We start from the raw sequence: 22,645 nt of genomic DNA, 5'->3' as shown, positions 1-22,645 counted from the left end.
GTGATCCACAGTGATATTCAAAAATAAACGATAAATCTCCTGGTCTAAAAATTGGCTTAGCTACCCGATTTTAAACCTAAAACATTTAAATCATAAGTGCTATTTGTACCGATAAAAATGTGTATGGGAGTGCAACAGACGGGACAATTCCTGTTGTTCACATTTTTGCCTTTAATTTTTATCTACATATATATTCACTCAGTTGATGTTAAACAAACACAAATCAAATCTTAATTCACTTTAAGTTTCCTTTGTTCATCCTTTGTGTATTTGATTGTGGAACTCCCTTAGTGATTGGACAGTCATCTCAGGTTTCCAGTGAGCAAGGGGGTCGACCAGCGTTAACACAGATACTGGCTGTGAGGTGAACCCCGGTTTTCTCTTATCTCTGTCCGTCGTTGCGGTCCGCAGTAAGACCTCAGCAATTTGGCACTCCAAGGGTAGTCAATCCAGTCCAGCCGACACAAACAACGCAATTTCTGGGACCAGGTTACCTAAACCGGGGCCTAAAAAAGGGGCCACTCTCTTTCGAAGAGGTGTTCTAGGGAAAAGCCCAATTTTGCAGTGCTGTCTGGCGGTTGACACCTGGGTGTTGCCAGGTTGTGTTAAAAGTCACAAGCTGTTTGAGAGGCGCAGCGCGACACGAGTAACAGAGGGCCGGGGACACTGCAGTTTGAGTGTTTGGGGATCGCCAGGGAGACTGCCCGCGCTGCTGGTTCCCACCTGAGCGACATCAGTTCACCCAGGGTGAACCCAAATGTGATAAAACCCATCCACTTATTATAAGGCACAGAATATTAGATATTCCCCCCGGATATATGTTAAGGTTTGGTCCACTTTTCCTCTCTAAGCCACACCCTTTTCCGTCGGTCTCTTACTCCCATAGCCACAACGTGCTGTAGGCCCTAGCAGAAACTCTTGCGAAAGGTAGCAGGCTTAGCCCCTTTATTCTCTTCCTAACACTTCCAGCATTCGTATTCATTCCATTTCATTGCAGACCAATTTAGTTGGTGTTTTGTTTTCACTGTGCTCTTTCCTATCTTCAATTTTTTTTTCCCCTTTTCATGCTGTTGTGATCTTGTTTCTTACAGTTCACCGAGAGACCCCAAGGAGAGCTAAGTAGTAGAGCGACAACCGAACCAGCCTGTTGTCACCAGGTGACCCACGAGTGCTACCACCTGTCAAAGTCTCTATTTTTGGCCGACCCGTAATGAACCAGCGCCTAACTGTCTAACTGTCTGCATCAGTTAGCCGAAATTTTATAGACGGCATAGCCCGTACGATAGCTTGTTAGCCAGAAAACAAACTTGCATTGGCCTATTTGTGTGTGTGCTGTGTTTCTTCTCGTCCGCAGTGAGCCAGGATGTCCCGGTCATCCAGTCCCGCATCTAGTCCCTTGGGATCAGCTAGTGACATGGCTGGAAACGATGACGACCCCCTTCCTGCCCACGGACACCAAGGACCTGCATCACTTGAGCCAAAATGACAACTGGACACTGAGATGGACCAGCTGATGGCACACGATCCGCGCAGAGTTTACCCCCACAAAGAAACTCGCCAGGCATCACGCGGGACCCTAGCTCACCTCCTCATCGCCCAGGCACGGCTCAGCGAAAAGAGCTACCTCGAACCTGGAGCAGGAAGCTGCCAACTCTAAGACTTCAAGCGGAGGAAGCCCGGAAGCATCAGGCTCACACCCAGAGCCGTCTAGATAAGCTACTTCTCGAGACCCAAGACCAGCACGAGAAAGAGGATGCCACAGACCCAGGGCTACAGGAGGAAGTAGACAGACTTCAAATGCCCTGGAGAATCTTCGTCTGGACACAGACCAAAGAGAACATTTGGAGAGAGAAGCCCGAGAGGGACTCGAGGCAAAGCTCTGACAAGCTGAAACCCTCCTTGAAAGGCTGAAATTGAACTGAAAGAAAGAGATGCTAAAAAAAAGCTAAGGCCTATGAAAATCACCTGACATGGCCCGAGCTGAAATCATGATCATTACACAGCATAAAAACTTTCTAAACGATGAACTTGACATCGTTCACAGAGAACTGAAACATTCTTATAGACGCAAAGTGAACAAAAGGAGGCACCCTCAACAGAGTTTTCCCCTGGCCCAGTGGACCCAAGCCTTTCAGCCAAGAACTTAGAGCTGAAAAAGGGAGTGAAAGCCTGCTTTTCAAAATGTCACCCAACCAGCCTGCACGAACCCCTGTCAGCAGCGGGGGGAGGGGAAAAACCCTCCAGAAAGTCCTGGTCACCGCCACGGGACACATGGCTCCCAAAGAACTGGACAAGCTGGCTAGAAAACATCCCTACGTTCAACCCAGATCCTGCAGGAGGGCATGACATTCACGCTTACTTACAGGACATAGACTTTCACTTACAAACTGTCGCCAACGTAACCACTTGGGACAAACTGTACCCTGCTCAGAATTACGTCCAGTCGTTTGAGGTACGCAGTTTCTAGACCCGTCAACCAGAGACTGTCAAAACAGACTACCAGCAACTGCGAAAAGCTTTGGGCGTGAATTCTCTGATCCAGAATCAGACCAAGGGTTAGTAACCGCAATGGACCTCAAGCAAGGTCGACTTGAAACCCCAACGAATTTCTATAACCGACTGCGACGTGCTGCCTACTTCGGAGCACGAAAATGAACCAGGGCATGGAGGAAGACATTAACTTCCGGAACAACTTTGTTTCTTCGAAACCGCCCATCCTACTGTAAGCCACCATTTGGGAGTATTAGCGTGCCCGCGTAGCATGTCAACGCAACAGTTACGCGACTTGAGCCAATAAGGCTTACACCAAACAAAAGACTGTGTCAGAAAGACTGTAAAAAAACACCCAACTATTTGCCCTGTCTCTGAGGCCTATTCAGAGTTGGACCCTAGAGGGCGCCCAACCGCACCACAGTTATGTTTGGACCCAACAACCAAGAGTCAAGACCGTTCCAAGCCATCGAGGGCAGCGTGTCCGTGGTTGGTGCCCGTCCGAGGCAACAGAACACACTGCTCTGGAAGGATCCTGGGACCGGCCTCGCCCCTCCCACAACCAAAAGGGGGGCCACCCCTAGAAGCCAGCCGGCTCCTCAGAACTCAGATAGCGACCTACAGCCTCCAGAACGTTCCAAGCCAGGGAGCCGGGAGGGGGAACACTCTCAACGTGATGCTGGGAAGACTCAAGGCTGAACCCACATCTAACAAGGAAAGTGCAGCCACTTCCGAAGCTGCAGAACTTCTGAATGTACTGAAAGAGTTCCCTTCAAAGGAAGCCTCACAAGGAAGACAAGAAGGATAAAACCAACACCGCATGACTAAACCTTATGCCTGAAACAACACCCTTCCGAGGTCTCCAGCAACTGAACCAAGCAACCCAGAACACTGTTTTGCAACCACAAACTATGGAACTAGCTGTTGCATCATCAACGACAGCACACCCACCTCACGTCCGGTGATGTCCTGCACCTCCTGACCAAGAAAGCATCATCCCTCACACTGTTGGTACCAGAAAGTGCTGTTTTTGGTTATCTGTACCCACAACGAAACACCAACAAGACATACCATGACTGCTTATCGATCGACACACAAGCCCAACACCAAAACTCTGGGGAACCTGATCGCGAAGGGAAGTGGACTCGGAAACTCTACCTACCCATCACCTTAGAAAAGGAACATGAGACTTGAAGCCCTTCTGGACACAGGCTCAGACCTCACGTTGATTTCGGCTGAACTATTTGATAAGCTCAAATTTGAAGCTCAAAGACAGAATCGAACCTCTTAATTTCCACACTTGTGAGCGAATGTACAGTCATACAGCCAAAATGAACATCTCAGCTTAGAACCGTAGCTCCCCATCCACCTGACTATCGGTCCTATGAGTCTAGTACATCCTATTATATGTCTCCCCAATGAACACCTTATTCATTTCTCATCGGCAAAGACCTGCTAGATCGCTTTGAGCCTTAACTAGACTTCAAACAGCTGAAAGTCTGGGCTCAAGTGCGAGATCCTCTTTCCCCTCCAGCCACACAGGTCGCCGGCGCCAGACTGTCAGGTCACCGAGGTCACGGTACTCCCACAGAGCCAGACCTGTCAGAGTCACCGAGGTCACTGGAACTCCCACAGAGCCAGACTGTCAGGTCACCGAGTCAAGGGAACCCCAGCAGTCCAGCGCATGGGTACGCAGCCTCAATACAAGCCAACCTGCTCAAGTTCGCTCTCTGCCCTCGACCTTCAAGGCCCCAAAAGACTCCTGATACCTCCAGCCCCAAGGTCAAGACCGAACTGCAGCTGCATGATGTAACCCAGCGGACATTAATTCTGGCCATAGTGGGCAGACAACTCAGCCATTAGTCTCTCACTAACAAACGCAATATTGGAGAAGACACCGGACCTGTCCGTTATGCCCGCAAGCAGCACCCTTTTCCTTTCCCCTTGAACCCACACCCATCCTCTATGGGGTCCCTGCCAGAGGAATCTGCGCTTTGTACGTGAATGTGAATTACCCCGGTGCCTGACTCATTATTTCCTGTCGTTGGTTCCGGACCGGCCCCACGATGTTTACATGGAGCAGCACATCTTGATTCCGCACTCAAGGCTCATGGTGGACATCTTTTAATGAAGTTGTATGGGCCCATTGACTTTGCAGCCACGCGTTTCCATCAACCATGACAACCTCATGTCAGGACACCATCCCAAGTCCTGCCTTAGTCAACGAACAGGAAACGGTGGTACCAGCTTTACACCAAAGGGTTCGCTATTCGGCTCAACATGCGATTGTGGTCAAACCTTAAACCACACGCTGGCGTTTCGATCAACCTTCACCTGAATGTATGGAACTCGGACTCACCATGGAAGCCACACCCCCTCACTGAAGTGTCATCCCGTGTTTGTCCTACATCCTTTTCAACCAACTGCACGGCAACTGACATCAACATTCCCAAAGCCTACCGGCTGGGATGGCTAGTGAGCCATGGACTTTCATGACTTTGAACTTTTACTACCTGTCATTGGGTGCCCATTCCACCTGCACTGATACCCCGAAGGCAGTAAAGACAACACATTGTTCAACTGCACACCCTTCAAATTCATCGCCCATCACATCTGTCATGTCAGTGACCAAAGACCAGGTGTGCAGAACGGAACTGACCTGAGGAACCAACACCTTGCAGTATGACCCAGTCTCCCCCCCCTAGCGTCAGTAGACTGTTGAACCTACTACTAACCTCTCATACCAAACGACATGATGACACACCGACGAGGAGCCTTACCAGGTTTTGAATCTCAAGTGCAGCAAATTCTACAAGACTCTAATGCACTTGAGAACGATACGATCGTCAAGGACTCAGACAGTTCTGTATAAGTTCAAAGAATCCTTTGGCCAAAGACTCTTTAGACTGTGGTCCTCACCAGCCTCCACACGGTAACGCATCCCTAAATGCACCCTGATGCTTCCTCCCACTTTTGTCAAACAGTACAAGATTCCCATCGCAGCTCACATGAACCATGCAGAGATCATCCGAATCTATGCTTGAGAAAGGTGTCATCCGTCCATGCAACAGCACCTACTCAGCCCCCATCTGGCCCGTCCTCAAACCTAACGGCAAATGGCGACCCACCATTGACTACAGGAAACTGAATCAACAGGTGCCGCTGTCACGATGGCCCATGACCCAGCTAGAACAAGAAATACCCCGAATCAGAGGAGCCACAATCTTCTCTACACTTGATGTGGCCTCTGGATTCTGGACCATTCCGGTGCACCCGGGAAGACCAACACAAGCTGGCGTTCACATTTGGCAACCGACAGTTCACCTTCAACAGGTGTCCGTTTGGCTATGCCAACTCACCAGCTGAATTCAACATCTTTCTGAACAAGGCCTGCCCAAGAGGCTAGAATGAGAGAGGTAACTGATCTATGTAGATGAAGTTCTCATGAAAAGTACAAACGGTGGCCGACCACCTAAAAGAAATACACTATGTTCTGAACCAATTATCCACCGCCGATAGCCAAGATCGCCCTCCCACAGGACAGTGGTGCCGAACTAAGGTTAACTACTGTGGGCCTGCTTATCGGATCCCAAGGCATTGAACCACAGTCAAACCGTATTCATGCCATTCAAAACATCAAGCCCTCCCACTAACGTCTCTGAGCTGCGGAGTTTTTCTAGGGGTATGCAATTACTCTCGACAGTTCATTGAAAACTACTCAGACATTGCCAGACCTCTGACAGCTCTGCTAAAAAAAGAGACTGCCCTTTCGTCTGGTCGAAGGCTCAAGAGCACGCCATGAAAGAACTAAAAAGACATTTATGCACAGCTCCATGTCTTGCTTACCCCGATCCACAAAAGGAATTTTACCTGGAAGCTGGGTTTTCTGACCAATGTCTCCAGTGCTGGCCTGTACCAACGGGCATGACCAAGACAAGAAAGTAGTTGCCTATTTGCCAGCAAGACACTGCTTCCACCAGAGTGGTAAGTTCTCAGACTGTGAAAAAGCTCTGCTCTGCACTGTATGGGCCATTCAGCGATTCTCCAATTACCATTGGAGCCACAAAAAGTCATCATAGAGACTTGCCACCAGCCAGTAATGTTCCTCAACAGCCAACGAATTCCGAGATGGCGTGGTCACCAATTCACGCATAGCCACATGGTTCATGAGCTCTCCAAGGACGCAATTTTGAGGCACGGTATGCACAGAATCACAAGTCTGCACTGGGAAATGGCCTGGCGTGCATGCCAAAACTGCTCTGATAACACACCTGCAGAAGCAATGGGCGTGCAAGAACCCCAACAACAACACCAACCACCTGTCACAGGTACTTTGAAGAGAATGCGTGTCAAGGCATGTTCACAGCCTATGTCGACGGATGCTCCTACAACCACGATGGCATCCTTAAGGCAGGTGCAGGAGTGCTGTGGGTCAACGACCAGCCGTGCCCCCCACAACACTTCAAATTAGGGCCCCCAGCCTTCACAGTATGCAGAAATAGCAAGTGCCATTCTCATAACTCTGCAGATCGCATCAGCCCATGACATCAGAGAAACCCTCATCTGTACAGACTCTAACTATGCCAGACTCAGTTTTGTGTGCCACCTTCCAGGTTGGAAACAGAATGGTTTCAAAACGGCAAACAACAAGACCAGTCAAACACCAACACCTGTTCCAGGAACGTGATAACATCCACAAAAACACACAATATAACTGTGTACTGGAAGAAGGTAAAAGGACACTCGAAGTTACCAGGTCTGGACAAAGACCTAAATGATCAAACTGACGCCCTCGCCAAAACAGGCGCACACTACATGGTGAGGTGTGGTCACCCCCAGAACCCACACCCAGCCCCAATGTTGCAGTGTTAACCCGCAGCAAACGACCTTCACCTGTGGCAGTGCCCGACTCACAGCCGCTATCGCTAACTCCGCAGATTTCCAACAACGACATTGCAGATATGCAAGCCTCTGACACTGCCATAAAGACAATCTTAACCACTCTCTGACCCCTCCAACCACCCTATCACTCAAGCTGAGCTCACTGATGACTCGTGCCTCCGACACCTATATAACACCAGACACATGCTGCGCGTACAGGGCGACATTCTGTGGTTTGCACCTGATGACAGCACAGCGCCACGGCTCGTGGTGCCACGATGCCAAAGGGGGGTACTACTAATGTACGCCCACGACACACCATGTGCTGGACACCACGGTACCAGAGCCACGTATGACACACTGACACAGGTAGCATTTTGGCCCGGCATGCAGCAAGATGTGGCAGAGTACGTCAGAGAATGTCTTGTGTGCTGCCAGTTCACACCAGCAAACCCAAACCACAGAGCCCCACTGCAACGCAGAGGGATCACGTTCCCGTGGTCAGACCTTCAAATTGACTGGGTAGGACCCCTGCCCAGGTCAACAAGAGGCAACAAGTACTTTCTCACTGTGGTGTGCCAGTTTACCAAGTGGGTAGAAGTGTCTGCCAGCACCCAATGACACTGCCCAAACCACAGCATACCTCCTGATGAACCATATCTTCTCCCGGTTCGGATTGCCACTGAGAGTCAACTCAGACAGAGGTACCCACTTCACGGCCGAGATCATGCAACAGATCTGGAAATGACTAGGGGTACAAGCTAAACTTCACATCAGCCACCATCCAATCGCGTCCGTCCAGGTAGAGAGATCGAACCGAGCAGTGGTCGCCATGCTTAAAAAGTATGTGTCTGCTAACCAGAAAGACTGGGATGTGAAACTACCCCTTGTGCTGATGGCCATCAAAACCACCCCGCAGGAATCAACACGGGTGTCCCCTTTTGAACTCATGACTGGGCGGCAGATGACCCTGCCACTACACTTGCTGTATCAACCAGGAGACTCCAACCTTGTCACTGCTTACACCACATTCCAGTATCATGACGAGCTCCATAGACACTTGAAAACAACTTTTGCTTTTGCCCAGCAACACCTGCAAAAAAGCGCTGAAGGCCAGAAAAGCATATTACGACCGGAAAGCATCACACCAAGAACTAAATGTGGGCGACAGGGTCTTGTATTACAGCTTCACCCCCCAACTCAGACGGGCCCCCAGCGGCTGTCAAAGAAATTCCTACCACACTGGACGGGACCCCATGAGATTATGAACAAACTCTCCCCAGTTGCGTACCAAATCCAGCTAAACCGGAGATCGAGAGAACCAGTTCTCAAATGGGTCCACCGTAACCAGATTAAGAGACATGTGGCCACTAGCAGAGAAAGACAGGGAGGGGCCAATGCAAGCTAAACTCAACCGCCACCATCGAAGCGGAAAGACTGTCCCATCCAACCCGGGACAACCCTCACTGACCTGTTCCCTCTCTCTTTCCCCTTTTCCTCCCTACCTCTCTCTCTCTCTCTGGCCTGTAACAGGATGCTGCTATGGATTGTCATCCTGTGCCTCCAGACAACCAGAGGCCAGCCACCATCAAACATTATCACACCGGGTCCGGCCTCGGGCATTGTACTGAGAGAACAACCAGGACTCCTGATCACGAATTGTCGGACGCACACCCAGAAAGTATACGTTCGACTCGACCCCCGCAACGTCTACAGAGCACACTACCCCCGCGCAGTAGCCCAGTACAGCTGGGCCGGTGCCCGTTGGACAGAGGACTCCCTCTATCATGCCGAGGCCGATGTCAAGCACATGCTCAACCAACTTGAGAAGATGACTGTTACCCAGGCGGAATTAGGTGGACACAACCGCCGCTCCAAACGTTTCCTGGGAGCATTGCTCGGAGCCGCCGCTGCTGTTGGAACTCTGTTCAACATTGGTATGTCCAGTGTCAATGCAGTAAACATAGCCACTGTGAGACGGCATGTGGCTGAAATTCAGACTGAACTTCCACAGCTAAAAGAGCAACTCACCACACAGAGTGCATCCTTGCAAAAACCATCGGAAAGACATTGAAAGGAACGGTGGTCATTCTCAACACTCATAGTGTGCTTTTGAACCAGACCGTGAACTCCATGAAACAGCTGTTCACTGTCTTCCAGAATGACTTTGCCCAAACGCAGCTAGTCACATCATTAATGACTGACATGTTACGGGAAGTGAGTTCCTCCATCGACAGTCTAGCCATGGGAAGAATTCCACCATACCTGATACCCTTAAGCCTGGTGCAAAGTGTGCTGGCTTCCGCCATCACCACACCCACTGATCCTATGCAAATACACCTTGCCTACTCACTGGGTAGCGCTATTGCCCTCTAAGTGGACCCCGAGCAGAAGGAGATGGGTTTCCTCCTGAACTTACCCATCATAGAGTCGAGCCGAATCTACAGACTCAAAGACATTGTTAATGTGGGGTTCTGGAAGGATAACACGCATATCAAGATACGTACCCCTGAGGTGGTGGCATACCAGGACAGCAACACCCAGCTGTACTTAGCCCCGAACCTGCACATGTGCACCCTGACTAAAGACATCCACTACCTCTGCCCCAGCAAACCGTTTCTCAGAGACAATACTGATGGAATCTGCGGGTTGCAACCCATGATCAGCGACACGCGTTGCCCTGCCGACGCCCAGCCTCACAGCCAAGTCACCGAGACACAAGCTGAGATTGTAGGTGATAGATGGCTCGTTAACACTCCAGTACGTACCGCTACATTGACCTACGACCAGCATGACACCGCCACCCGTGTCAACCTGCTTGACCAGAGCATGTGGATTCAAGTCCCGCGAGGGGCCATCCTCCACCTTGACGATCTGGCCTTATACCATCTTCCAAGTGAAGAGTACCAATCAGAACTAGAAATCTTCCTTCTTCAGAACTACAACTTCACCCTAGGTCCCGAGTTAGAACTATGGATTGAAAAAGGGGGGCCTCAGCTCATTGACATTGCTCCCATCGACGCAGCCCTCCAAGCCTTGTCCCGATCACCCATCCTGAACACCTCACCTGTTGTCCAAGCCTGGACTGCAGCTGACACAGAACTGTGCATCTCCATGGTCATCGGCCACACCCCTGACCCTTGGTGTGGCCTTCATCCTATACAGGAAACTCAACGAGATGCAAACCTCTGCAGCCAAACTCAAGACAACCCTGACTGGAGGTCTCCGATGGAAACCACGGAGGGAAGGTACCACACCAGAAACTGATACGGACCTCATCGAGCTGGGTCGTCAGCCCTAACAAACACCTGCTCTCCGACCGTCATGATTCACCTGCCATCCGACCATTCTGATGGGTGTGGTCCGATAATGACCACAGGGCATCATCCGACCACAAAGGGGGAATGTAACACTAATGAGCGGGTGGTATTCAACCATCTGTGTCATATTAATGAATCCTGACTCTCTAACACATCCTGCACTCAGAGAGAAGAACTTAAAAAAACAAAAAAACAAAAGATAAGTACTTTTGTTTTTACGACATCCTCCAATAAAACCCCCCCTCGGGCGCCGCGATGTCGATAACATCTCAGCCCTCGTGACATTTATTACACCTTCGAGATGATCCAGAGACACTCTCGTGAGCATCAAAGGAAAGAAACACCCGCCCTTTAATCACAGCACGACGACATTCCAGACACACACACACATACACACACCCACACGAGCATTTCTGGCTCACACATGAACACTTTTGATAAACTACCTCTAAATGTATTAAATGTATCTCTTTATGTGCTTAGATGTCTTCACGTGATATAGTGGAATAGATATAATGTTTACTGTGTGTTTAATCAAACTTTATATGCCTGTAGTTAGGAACAACTCTGTATCTCTGTATCCCTGACTCGCAAAGTTATAGTTTATGGTGTCTGTATGATCGTAGAAACCCGACTGTGACGAATCTCAACGGGCAAATTACAAAAAGATGCATTGTCTTCAGAAGTACAATCTTTCTGAGGAAAAATGTGTAATTTTGTCATCGCCATAAATTAGACCAGTGGGCGGAAATCAGCAGACAAAGAAGATTTTTCCCGCCTCAGTTTCTCACACCCTCATTGGTTCATAAGGTGACATAGGTGTGAACCAACCTTTCAATAAAAACAAAGGAAAACCCTTGCTCGTGGCATTCCGCCAGAGAGAGAGGGGGGTTTCCCCCAGTTCGCGATCGGACTTCTCAAGAAGTCCCTCCGTTTGTTCTTCTTTACTTTTTCGTTTTATCTTAGTTTTTCTTTATTGTCTTCTGATATTTGACTTCGTTCAATTGTCCTCACGAGCCAAACGAACTTAAGTCTAATCATCTTTTGGGCAAAGTTTACATTCGCGTTAACCACGAACTCACGCATCATCAGCTCTGGAACGGACAACGCAGAAGCTACAACAACGGACAATTTGAGCTCAGCTACACACAAGAGCCAGATCAAAGCAAGTATTTTCTTATATCGCAACTTAAAAATTGCTGTTTAAGGTTGTCTAGGCTATTCCACTTTTGTGAAATTATCCAATGACTTGGAGTCTCTCACAAAGTTAACTGTTTGAAAATTGTCACTCTGAGATCTGCCTTCCCTCTTTCTCTCTCTCTTTCTCTCTCTCTTTCTCTCTCTCTTTCTCTCTTTCTCTTTCTCATTACTTTTTCGTTTGATTATCTTGTTTAAATTGTATTGTTTTGTTTTGCTATATACTCATATTTTACTCTGTGTGATTGTAGTTATGTACTCTTTAGTCCGCTTTTATTAAATACACTAATTTGCTGTGAATTGAACCGTTTTATTGCTCATAGATCGAAGTCCCTGAATCGTGTGATCTAAGCTACAAGCTTTGTTTTTCTAGGAATTTCTATCAGTAATCTAAATACTACAGACACAGAAAATATTGTTCTTCCTGATCAGAAGATTAATATTTCTTGGAGTTTGTAAGAAGGGTATTTTTATTGATATTTGATAGCATCCAGTTCGCGGGACGAACGGATTGTCTAGATAACTTACATTAATTCTAGTAAAGATTACCTTTAAATGATTAAATATTCCCTCTTTGGGTAATTTAATATTTGTAAGCAATAAGCACATCATATTCATAGACTCATGAATATTCACTTCATTTGAATATAACAAAATGCTTAGGAATTACAAACCCACAAAACTTAACAGCTCGGTGGCTAATAGAAAAAGAAAAGGAGAGATGGGGCATCCCACACAAAAACATCGACAAACACCGGAAGCTAAGGAGACACAACTGTTAACTGCTTGGTAAAGCATAATACCCGTTATATAGAGTACGAATCGCGTTAATAAAGGATCTACCAAAACCAAACTGATAAAGGGCTTCAAAAATAAAGGAATGCTTAACAGTATTGAATGCTTTATAAAAGTCGATAAACAAAATTAACGCCTCTTTATTTATAAATTCTGAATAATCTTAAATATCTATAATTAATCTGATATTGTTAGAGATGTGTCTACCTTTTAGAAAACCAGACTGAGTGTTAGAAATTATGTCTGCTAAGCAAGATTTGAGCTTTTCAGCATATACAGAAGCCAATAATTTATAATCAGAGTTCAAAAGGGTGATCGGGCGCCAGTTATCCAAAATATTGGGATCCTTATTAGGCTTAGGTATAAGACAAATGAGACCTTGTTTCATTGATTCTGCCAATTCACCATTGTATATACACTCAATAAGGGCTTCGTAAAGAAGACACTTAATAGAGTCCCAAAAGACTTTAAAAAATTCAAATGGGAGCCCATCTGGCCCTGGAGATTTATTGTGTGGCATTCTTTTTACTATGTTATAAAGATCATCTATAGTAAAAGGTTCCTCACAAAGTTCTCTATTGTGGTCATTAATTTTAGGAATCACAGAATGAACCTTATGGAAAAATAAAGATGAAGCAACAAGATCGAAAGAAGAGGTGTATAGATTTTGATAAAAATTAGAAACATGAGACGAGATCACAGAGGGGTCATTAGATAGTGTATTATTAATATATAGAGAGGAGATCCTCTTATTACTTCCACGTTTTTTCTCTAGGTTGAAAAAGTAAGCAGAGTTTTTTTCCCCCGAACTCGAGCCATTTTGCTCTCGATCTAATGAAAGCACCCCTTGCTTTCTCTAAAAATAAATCATCCAGACTACTTTGTAAAGCATAAAGAGATTGCTTGTCATCTTCTCCCAGATTGGGATTCTTTAAAATTTCACTCATCTTTCTAATTAAATCTGTAACTTTCTTATATTTAACAGATGTTCTGTTTTTTCCATATTTTAGATATTGGTTGGAGTTTCCAGACTTGGGGCCAGGTCTATGTGTGATGTCGACCCTGTCCTGTAGTTTCTCCGCGGAGTGTGGAGAGAGGTCCCTGAACAGCTCAATGATAACCATTTTGATGTTTTCCCCTTCACGCTCAGGTATCCCAGCTACACAGAGGTTCCATCTGTGGTTGTAGCTATCCAATCCGCTGCATTTCTCCTTGAGAGACTTGTTTTCTTTTTTGAGGTTCTCAACCTTTGATTGCAGAGAAAGCACCTTCTATCTCTTATTCATGGCTTCAAGCGAGCAGGTAAGCTTGCAGATTGAAGAGGCCTCGACAGACTGCAGTTTTACCAACGACTCTTCTTGTAGTTTGCTGACCTTTTCGATTGCCGTTAGCAGCACAGAGATAGATACCGTGTCGGGGGTGTTTGTTCGAGATTTCTTCTGAGCAGGGGACTTACTAGGAGTGTCCGGAGAGCTCCCAAATGTATTTTCCAGGCGTCTTGCATAATTATGCACCTTTAGATTATCGCTGTTTGCAGAAGCCTCAACAGAGGCTCGAGCAACATAAAATAGAATAAGAGCGAGATTTGAGCTACTTTACTCAGGCATAGAAAGTAACAAAAAAACTTAAAAAAAGGGTCCCGAAATCATTAAAGACAGTCTTAAAAGAGTATGCTGAACTTCCGCAATAAGTTTATAAAAGATTGGTCATATTGCTTTTTCAATAAGCCCATCTGCACATAAAATAGAATAAGAGCGAGATTTAGTTGCTGTTAACGCGGCGCAACCTTCACTCATCCCCCCATCGGAAGTGAAACCTGCTGGCAGAGAATGAATTCGCTTTTTCAATAAGCCCATCTGCTATTTTTGCTACATATTTTTAAATGTGAACCAGTGGATCGACAAAAAGCTAATGCATTATAAAAATCTAAACAATTAAGACACTAAGATATATTTATGTAATTTAATATAATAATTGATTAATAATAGCCTAATTGTTTAAATGAATATAATGGGCTAGTTGCATACTGTATCTCTGCTATCTTGGATTTCCGGTCTTGCGAGTGTGTGCAGAGATACTTCCGGTTGTGCAGAGAACCGTAGAAATCCAAATATTACGTGTTTACAGGATTTATAATATCACACAGCATCTACACTGCTATTATTACTATACTATAAATGTTAACTGAGCCAGTGGATTTGAATCTTGCATATGTTTGGGTCTGGTGAATGAATTAAATACACTAATGTTCCCGAAATGAACTCATGGTGTGTACACACAGCTACATAATGTATTTTTACCTTACCAATTATGTAAATGTACAAATTATACATTTCTCGAAAATGTTTGTATTATTTTATTATTTTTTTTTTTTTTATTTACCTTGTGAGACGTGGGCTGCGATTTATCTTCATAAATATCCATTTCTCAATTGTGCACATACATCAGTTTGTTCCATAAATATTTTCACAACATATTTTATTATTTTACACAGTTAACTTTGCATCAAACATATTTTTTTAAATAAAAAAAAACAAACGGGCTGTAAAATGATACAACTAATATATGACTAATTTTAAATTTGTTTTATCTGATAATCAATGCAAAAGAATTTGTAGCAATATACATGCGCTACTTATAGACATATGATTTATGCTGCAGATCTTTCAAAACATCGATAAACAGATAAACATCGATAAAAACACACATGAATGCAAACACCGATCTTTTAATTAATGCAAACCTACCATAATTACATTACTTTCAATTGTACAGTTACAGTTATAAATTCTTATCAAATAAAGTTAATAAAACATACATTTTTTATCAGAAATCTCTGAGCGTCTCGTTTGACAGTCAGAAACGATATATGATCTTTTAGATAACCGTCAGAACAAAATCAGCTCTCCGAAAATGTACAGTATTTCATATTTGAGTGTTTGTGTTTGAATGAAGAGATCGCTGTGGACTGATTAACCGCTGACGTTCCACTTAGAGGTACGCAAAAATGTAGGCAGGATCTCCGCGTTATATCTTGATACATTTCCACACAGAGGTAGGCTACGCAAAAATGTAGGCAGGGTGTTTCCTTATGTCTTTGATATACCACAATCCGCTGTTAAATTTGAAAAACATTAATTATATACATCTAGCCAAGTTTCGTGTGTAAGTTTCCCTTACAATAAATGCGTACGTCGCAAGACCGGAATTACGTAAGTATGCACACACTCGCGTCGCCAAAGCTCACCGACGTCATCTTGTGCACCGAGCCCTATGGGGTACTTTTAATTGATACTTTTGACTCTTCCCTTTTCTTAAAAATAGTTTAAAGGTGAAATGTGAAGTGCAGGTCTTAAAAGGTCTTTAAAGCTCCTAAATTTTACTTTAAAAATCCTGCAGTTATCCGGTTATTTTATGGAACCATTTGGAATAACTATTTATTTATTTATTTTTAATAATCCCTTTTTATCTGTCCTCATGTTGTTTTGAGAATGTTCTGTAAGAAAAAAATAGGACATCTGTACCTTTGTTGTTGTAAATTTACAGAGAATGAAATCGAGATGTTTATTTGTTGGGGTTATATTGCTGTCAACTGACAAAGTTTTCCTTCTGAATTAGCTTAACTGCACAAGTTTTATGGTTAATAAAATCTATAAAAACAAATTACATTAATTATACTTTAATTTCCTTAAATAAAAAGGAAAATGAGTAAGACGGTGTAAAAGGTGTGTGAATACTGATTAGTAATCTGGCCCCTTGGTATAAAGGAGAACAAATGCTGGCCCTCGTCACTATCAAAGTTGTCCATCCCTGCTATAGAGCATGTAGCCTATGAGCACTATATTAATATCTCAGATACTCCTAGTCCAAACATTCACTGCTATTTATTACTTCACATTGTCTGACATGATTATTCCATTCATTCATAAAGAGACCGCAGCGATTCTATTCTACAATGGGTTACATTTGAGAGATATTGAGCTAGAAAATAGAGTAAATGAAATCTCCTATAAGATGATGAGTCTGATTAACATGACACACACACACACACACACTCACACACACACACACAGAGAGAGAGAGAGAGAGAGAGAGAGAGAGACATGTGAATACTCAAACTAAAGAATCTTGTTTCAGGTTTCTAGATTCTAGGTTTATGCTTATTGTCATATTATACATTTTGCATTTTGCTCTTTTTTCTATAGATTTCAAGTATTTTAGTTCATACAATAATACATTTATTTCAATCCCCTACTGAAATAATAATAAAAAAAAATAGAAACCAACACATAATTTGTAATGGTTTTACTGGTTATAATGAAACTGTATTGGTTTTATTTCCAGTGATATCGTTGACTTGATTGCACAGATACTATTTAAACTGAACTGAGCTGGATGATGACATCACTGAATTCAATGATGAACTTCCTTTAACTGAAAAATGAGTGTTTACTATTGTCCTTCTGCATTATTGACACACTACTTTCCTGTTTAATACTGTTCAATGGAAACTGTGATGGTCTGTTGGTCTCTACTGTTAATTGGTCGCCTTCTGTTGGTGGCTTTTGTTAAAACCATTAAATCCTAATGTAATATGTCCCAAAAAACACACTACATGATACCATTATTTAATGGTTTTAATGGTTAAAAGTTTGTAGTGGTATTTGTAGTGGAAATCATTAGAATTTCTGTGATGGTTTCTATTGTTTTTGTCAGCAGGGTCACCATGGGTTTTGTGATGTTATTTGCCATAAATACGACAGAATTGCTGTAATACTGTGAGATAATAGCGACTGTTTGTAGTTTCAGTGGGCCTATTTGGGAGAAAATCCAGGGCCGTTTTCCAAATAATCATCATTTAACAAAACAACTCTGCTGTTACAGTACTGTTTTTAGTTTCGATTCACTGTTAGTGCTGCGCTTGGTTTGAGACGCTTTAATTTGCATTTGGAAACACAACATTCATCATTAGAAACGTTTATAAATCTGTTGTTGTTTACAAAGAAGTTTCAGTGTCACATAATCCTTCAGAAATCATTCTGATTTTCTGCTCAAGAAACATTTCTGATTATTATCAATGTTAAAAACAGTTTTGCTGCTTAATATTTTTGTGGAAACAATGATACCACTCAAACATTTGTATAAGATTTAAAAAAGAGAAATTAATAATTTTATTCATCATGCATGAAAGTGACAAAAAGTGAGTGAAGACATTTAAAATTATTTCTATTTAATAAATGCATTAAACAGTTTAATTAATATATTTAATAAATGTAAAAAAAAACTGTTCATTAATAAAGTGCTTCATCAAAAAAACACAAAAAATAAAGTGCGTCATCATTTCCACACAAAATATGAAGCAGCAAAATTGTTTTCAACATTGGTAATAATCAAAAATTTCTCTAGAGTCAAATAAATTGTAATATTTCTAAAAGATCATGTGACACTGAAAACTGGACTAATGAAGTAAAGAAAATTCTGCTTTGCATCACAGGAATAACATTTTATATTAAAATTGAAAACTTTTTTTTGTATTTAATAAATAATAATAATAACTTTATTTTGTATAGCGCTTTTAAATGTCAATTCTCAGAGCGCTTTACATAAGCAAAATTAGGATAGATAAAATTGGCATGATAAACACAATACAAATAAAGTATTACAAACAATTTTACAAACCTAAAAACAATTTAAAAAGAAATATCCAAGACATAAAGTAAACCCATAAAATACATCACATAAACAACCACAAAAATCATCTATCACCCAAATGCTTCCTTAAAATAATACGTTTTAAGTAAAGATTTAAACATTTTCAAGGATGATGCATTTCTAATTCCGAAATGCAGAGAATTCCATAACTTTGGGGCAACTGAAGAGAACGCCCTATCACCCACTGTTTTTAGGTGCGTTACCGGAACTACTAAAAGACCAGCGTCGGCCGAGCGAAGATTATGTGTCGGAATGAAGGGTATTAAAAGCTCAGAAAGATATTGAGGAGCAAGTCCATTTAATGCCTTGTAGGTCAACATAAGAATCTTTAAAATCAACACAAATTTGACAGGTAGCCAATGCAAGGTCTCTAAAATAGGTTTTATATGATTTCTATGTCTTGTCCTAGTCAGAATACGTGCAGCAGAGTTTTGTACCCACTGAAGTTTGTTCAAAATAAATGTTGATGCTCCTGCTAACAAGGCATTGCAATAATCAATTCTAGAGAAAACCAGAGTATTGATTAATTTTTCAGCTACAGTAAAAGGCAGCATGGACAGTAATCTGGATATATTTCTGAGATGAAGAAAAGAAACGTTAACAGTATTACGTACATGAAGATCAAATTGTAAATTAGCATCGAAAATTACTCCTAGGTTTTTTAATTTAGATTGGAACTGTATAACAGAGCCATCCAGATGCAAGGCTATGGGTTTCACTCTGCGTAACTGGTGAGGCGAACCTATAAGCAACACTTCTGTCTTATCACTATTTAGACATAGAAAATTACACAGACATCCAATTTTTGATATCTGTGATACAGTTAGAAAGATGTGAAGCAACCACATTTACATCAGATTTTGAGTGAATGTATATCTGGGTGTCATCAGCATAAAAATGAAAATCAAGACTAAGAGACCTCAAGAGTTGGCCAAGAGGAAAAATATAAAGACTAAAAAGTAAAGGACCTAAAATTGAACCCTGAGGTACACCATATTTTACCACGCCAACCTCAGATTTGCAGCCACCCAGCACAACAAATTGTTTGCGATCTGAGAGATAAGACTTAAACCAACTCAGAGCAGAGTCAGATACACCAAAGACAGACTTTAGGTGAGAAAGTAAGGTACAATGATCAATAGTGTCAAAAGCGGCACTGAGATCAAGCAAAATCAATATTGATAAGCATACAGAATCGGAAGCCATCAATAAGTCATTTGTGACTTTAACTAATGCTGTCTCAGTGCTATGCATTTTACGGAAGCCAGATTGAAGAGGTTCAAAGAGGTTATTTACAGACAGATGAGAGACCAATTGTGATGCAACAATACGTTCTAAGATTTTAGCAATAAAAGGGAGATTAGAGATGGGACGAAAATTTGTTAGATTCTCAAAGTCACAGCTATTTGTTTTTGGAACAGGGGTTACAGCGGCAACTTTAAGTGCTGATGGCACAACACCAGAAGACAGAGAATCATTTATAATACTTAAAACAGCTGGACACAATGAAGAAAAGCATGACTGAAACAACTTAGATGGTATAGGATCAACAATTGAGGTGGTAGCCTTCATTTTTAAAACCACATTACATAAGGATTGAGAATCTAACGTGGAGAATTCTGAAAGATAAACACCAGAGAATTCTATATTATTTAATTTTGGGGTAACAAATGTATTTGTAGTAGTAATCTGATCTCTTATCCCCTCAATCTTATTACCAAAAAACACAAGAAACCTGTTACATAATTGAACAGAAGCAGAAACATTGGAAAAATTATTTCTGTTTAAAAGATTGTTGATTGACAATTTTTTTTTTTAGGGTTATCTTGATTATTTGAAATAATCTGGGAAAAGTGAGTAGACCTTGTCGATACAATTTCAGTCCTATATTCACCCAAACTTTCTTTCCAGGCCTGATGATACACAGTTAAACCAGTAGAGCGCCACCTGCATTCCATTATGCGACACTGAGTTTTCATTGCGCGCAGATCATCGTTATACCATGGGGCAGATCGTTTAAAAGAGACAGCACGTGACTTCAGAGGAGCAAAAGTGGGTCCAGGCCGGATGAAAGAATTTTGTACAGCCTATTTACTTTGTCATCCAATGCATCAGATGGTAAAATACAGCTAGTACCAGAATCAATAAAGTCTGAGAAGACAGTGGGCATGATAGATCTCCACTTGCGGTAGTGAATAATACGGGAAGTAGAAGTAGGTATATCAGGTAACTCCAAATTGAATAGTATAGCTAAGTGATCAGATAGCCCAAAATCAGATACTGATTTGTAATAATATTTCACAATATTTCTTTTTTTTTTTTTTACTTTATTTTGATCAAATAAATTAATCCTTGATGAGCAGAAGATAGTTATTTCAAAATCATTAATAATTGTAATGTTTCCAAATTTTTGGCAGGTACTTTAATAATAATAACAATTCTATATACTACACTATAATATATTATAGCACTTTATTATAATATATTATTATTTTGTTGTCATGATTATTAAATGGTGCTTTTTATTTTTTTACATGACAGTATGTATTTTTACAATATAAGACATATCTTTTAATGTGCTAAAATATATATATTTAATAATGAGTGCTGGGGGCGTGGCTTCGGGCGTGGTCAGATTTTTCCTTCTTTTTTTTGTCTCTAGCTGATCACACGCCTGTATTTGGTTAAAAATCCTGACAGTGTAATAAAGAATTTTTATTTTCTTTTTGAATGAGGCTTTAAATGATTTATGATCATGTTTTTTTTGTTTTTTGACATTTTAAATCTCAGTCCAATGATTCATCACACATTGATTTGTACTTTCTCTTTACTAATGTATTCACAGCTAAACTGATCTGATCTGAGAGAGTGAAGAGTGTGTCATTGTTCTCTACAGGTTGTATGATTGTGGCGTCACAGTTAAAGGTTGTTCTGCTCTGGCTTCAGCTCTGAGATCAAACCCCTCACACCTGAGAGAACTGAGCCTGTCTCTTAATAAACCAGGAGATTCAGGAGTGAAGCGTCTCTGTGCTGTACTGGAGGATCCTCGCTGTAAACTGGAGAAACTGTGGTAAGATTATATATGACACACTGTAAAATATTTGTGAAGTGAAAAACAAATCACCCAAAAAGCCAGAAAACACAATAGCTGTGTCTGAAATCGTTCACTAATCCCTACATAGTGTACAGCAGTTGAGTGGACTATATCAGAAAGGAGTGAACGGATTCGGACGGTGACGTATACACTGCGCTTCAGACTTAAAGCTGTTGAAAAAACATCTTCGTCACATGTACTTTTATATAAGTATATTATTAATTTGTTTTGTAATGTTTTTTATGTTCATAATCATGCTATTAAAATACTGAGGACAAAAACAAACACACATTAACATGTTCATAATTTTATGTATTTATTATTTTTAGTATCCTGAACTCTCCTGATCAGTGTTTTGAGCTCAGATAAGATGATCGTAGAGCGTCCTCAGGCGACCGTTAATGATAATCAGAATGAATACGCTACCTACTGTGATTAACAAACATTTTTAAATTATCCACCAAATTATCATCATTTTTGTAAGTTAACAGCGATGCCACCTCAGTAAATTAGTAAAATATTAAACTGAGTTATTGCCTACATAATATATTTTAATATAATGTATGAAATAAATGTTAAAGCAGAAATAATAAACATGTAAACAGCATCTCTCCTTCAAACTCGCTCGCTCCCCGCTGTCTCTTCCAGCTCACCGCTACTCCGCACTGGATTGTGGGAAATAGTGCTTCAGTGAGTGTACATCAGTTGTACACTCTAAATCAGAATGAATTGTCGGTAAAAAGTAGTGAACGAAATAGGGAATGAAGTAGTTCACTCAGAATTCTGACAGCACTACAAAATGGCTGACACCGATATAGTGCACTATATAGTGGATACAACAACACGAAAGCAGTGTTGGGCAAGCTACTTGGAAAATGTAGTAAGCTAAGCTAACAGTTACTCTTCATTAAATGAAGCTTCACTACACTAAAGCTACAGCCCTGTGAAATGTAGCAAGCTAAGCTACAACAACACGGCAAATGTAGTTTACTACATCTAAGCTATTTTTAAAAAAAAAAAATCATTTTTATATTGAACCAACATCATACCAAGTCAATGCTCTCTCAGTGATCAATACAACTGTCAGTCAAGCAGATAGACAGGCATAATAGTTCAGTTTAGTTGTTTATTAAACAGCTGTTCCAAATCAATTTGG

The 22,645-nt window shown here is 42.1% G+C and overlaps 1 protein-coding gene across 1 annotated transcript in view; it reads left to right on the top strand.

Annotated features, from left to right (window-relative positions):
• LOC109075406 (NACHT, LRR and PYD domains-containing protein 3-like) overlaps positions 1 to 21,670 on the top strand; it is a 441,226-nt gene extending 419,556 nt beyond the window's left edge. Inside the window, exon 12 of the mRNA XM_042731927.1 lies at positions 21,321 to 21,670. Within this exon, the coding sequence (XP_042587861.1) occupies positions 21,321 to 21,469 (149 nt within the window). The 3' untranslated portion in view covers positions 21,470 to 21,670. The remainder of the gene's footprint in view (positions 1 to 21,320) is intronic.
• Positions 21,671 to 22,645: the final 975 nt, after the last annotated feature.

The sequence above is a fragment of the Cyprinus carpio genome, chromosome B9, assembly GCF_018340385.1.
Source record: "Cyprinus carpio isolate SPL01 chromosome B9, ASM1834038v1, whole genome shotgun sequence".
NCBI classification, from domain to species: domain Eukaryota; kingdom Metazoa; phylum Chordata; class Actinopteri; order Cypriniformes; family Cyprinidae; genus Cyprinus; species Cyprinus carpio.
The sequence above is the reverse complement of the archived record's forward strand: the minus strand, read 5'-3'. Positions and strand labels throughout refer to the sequence as shown.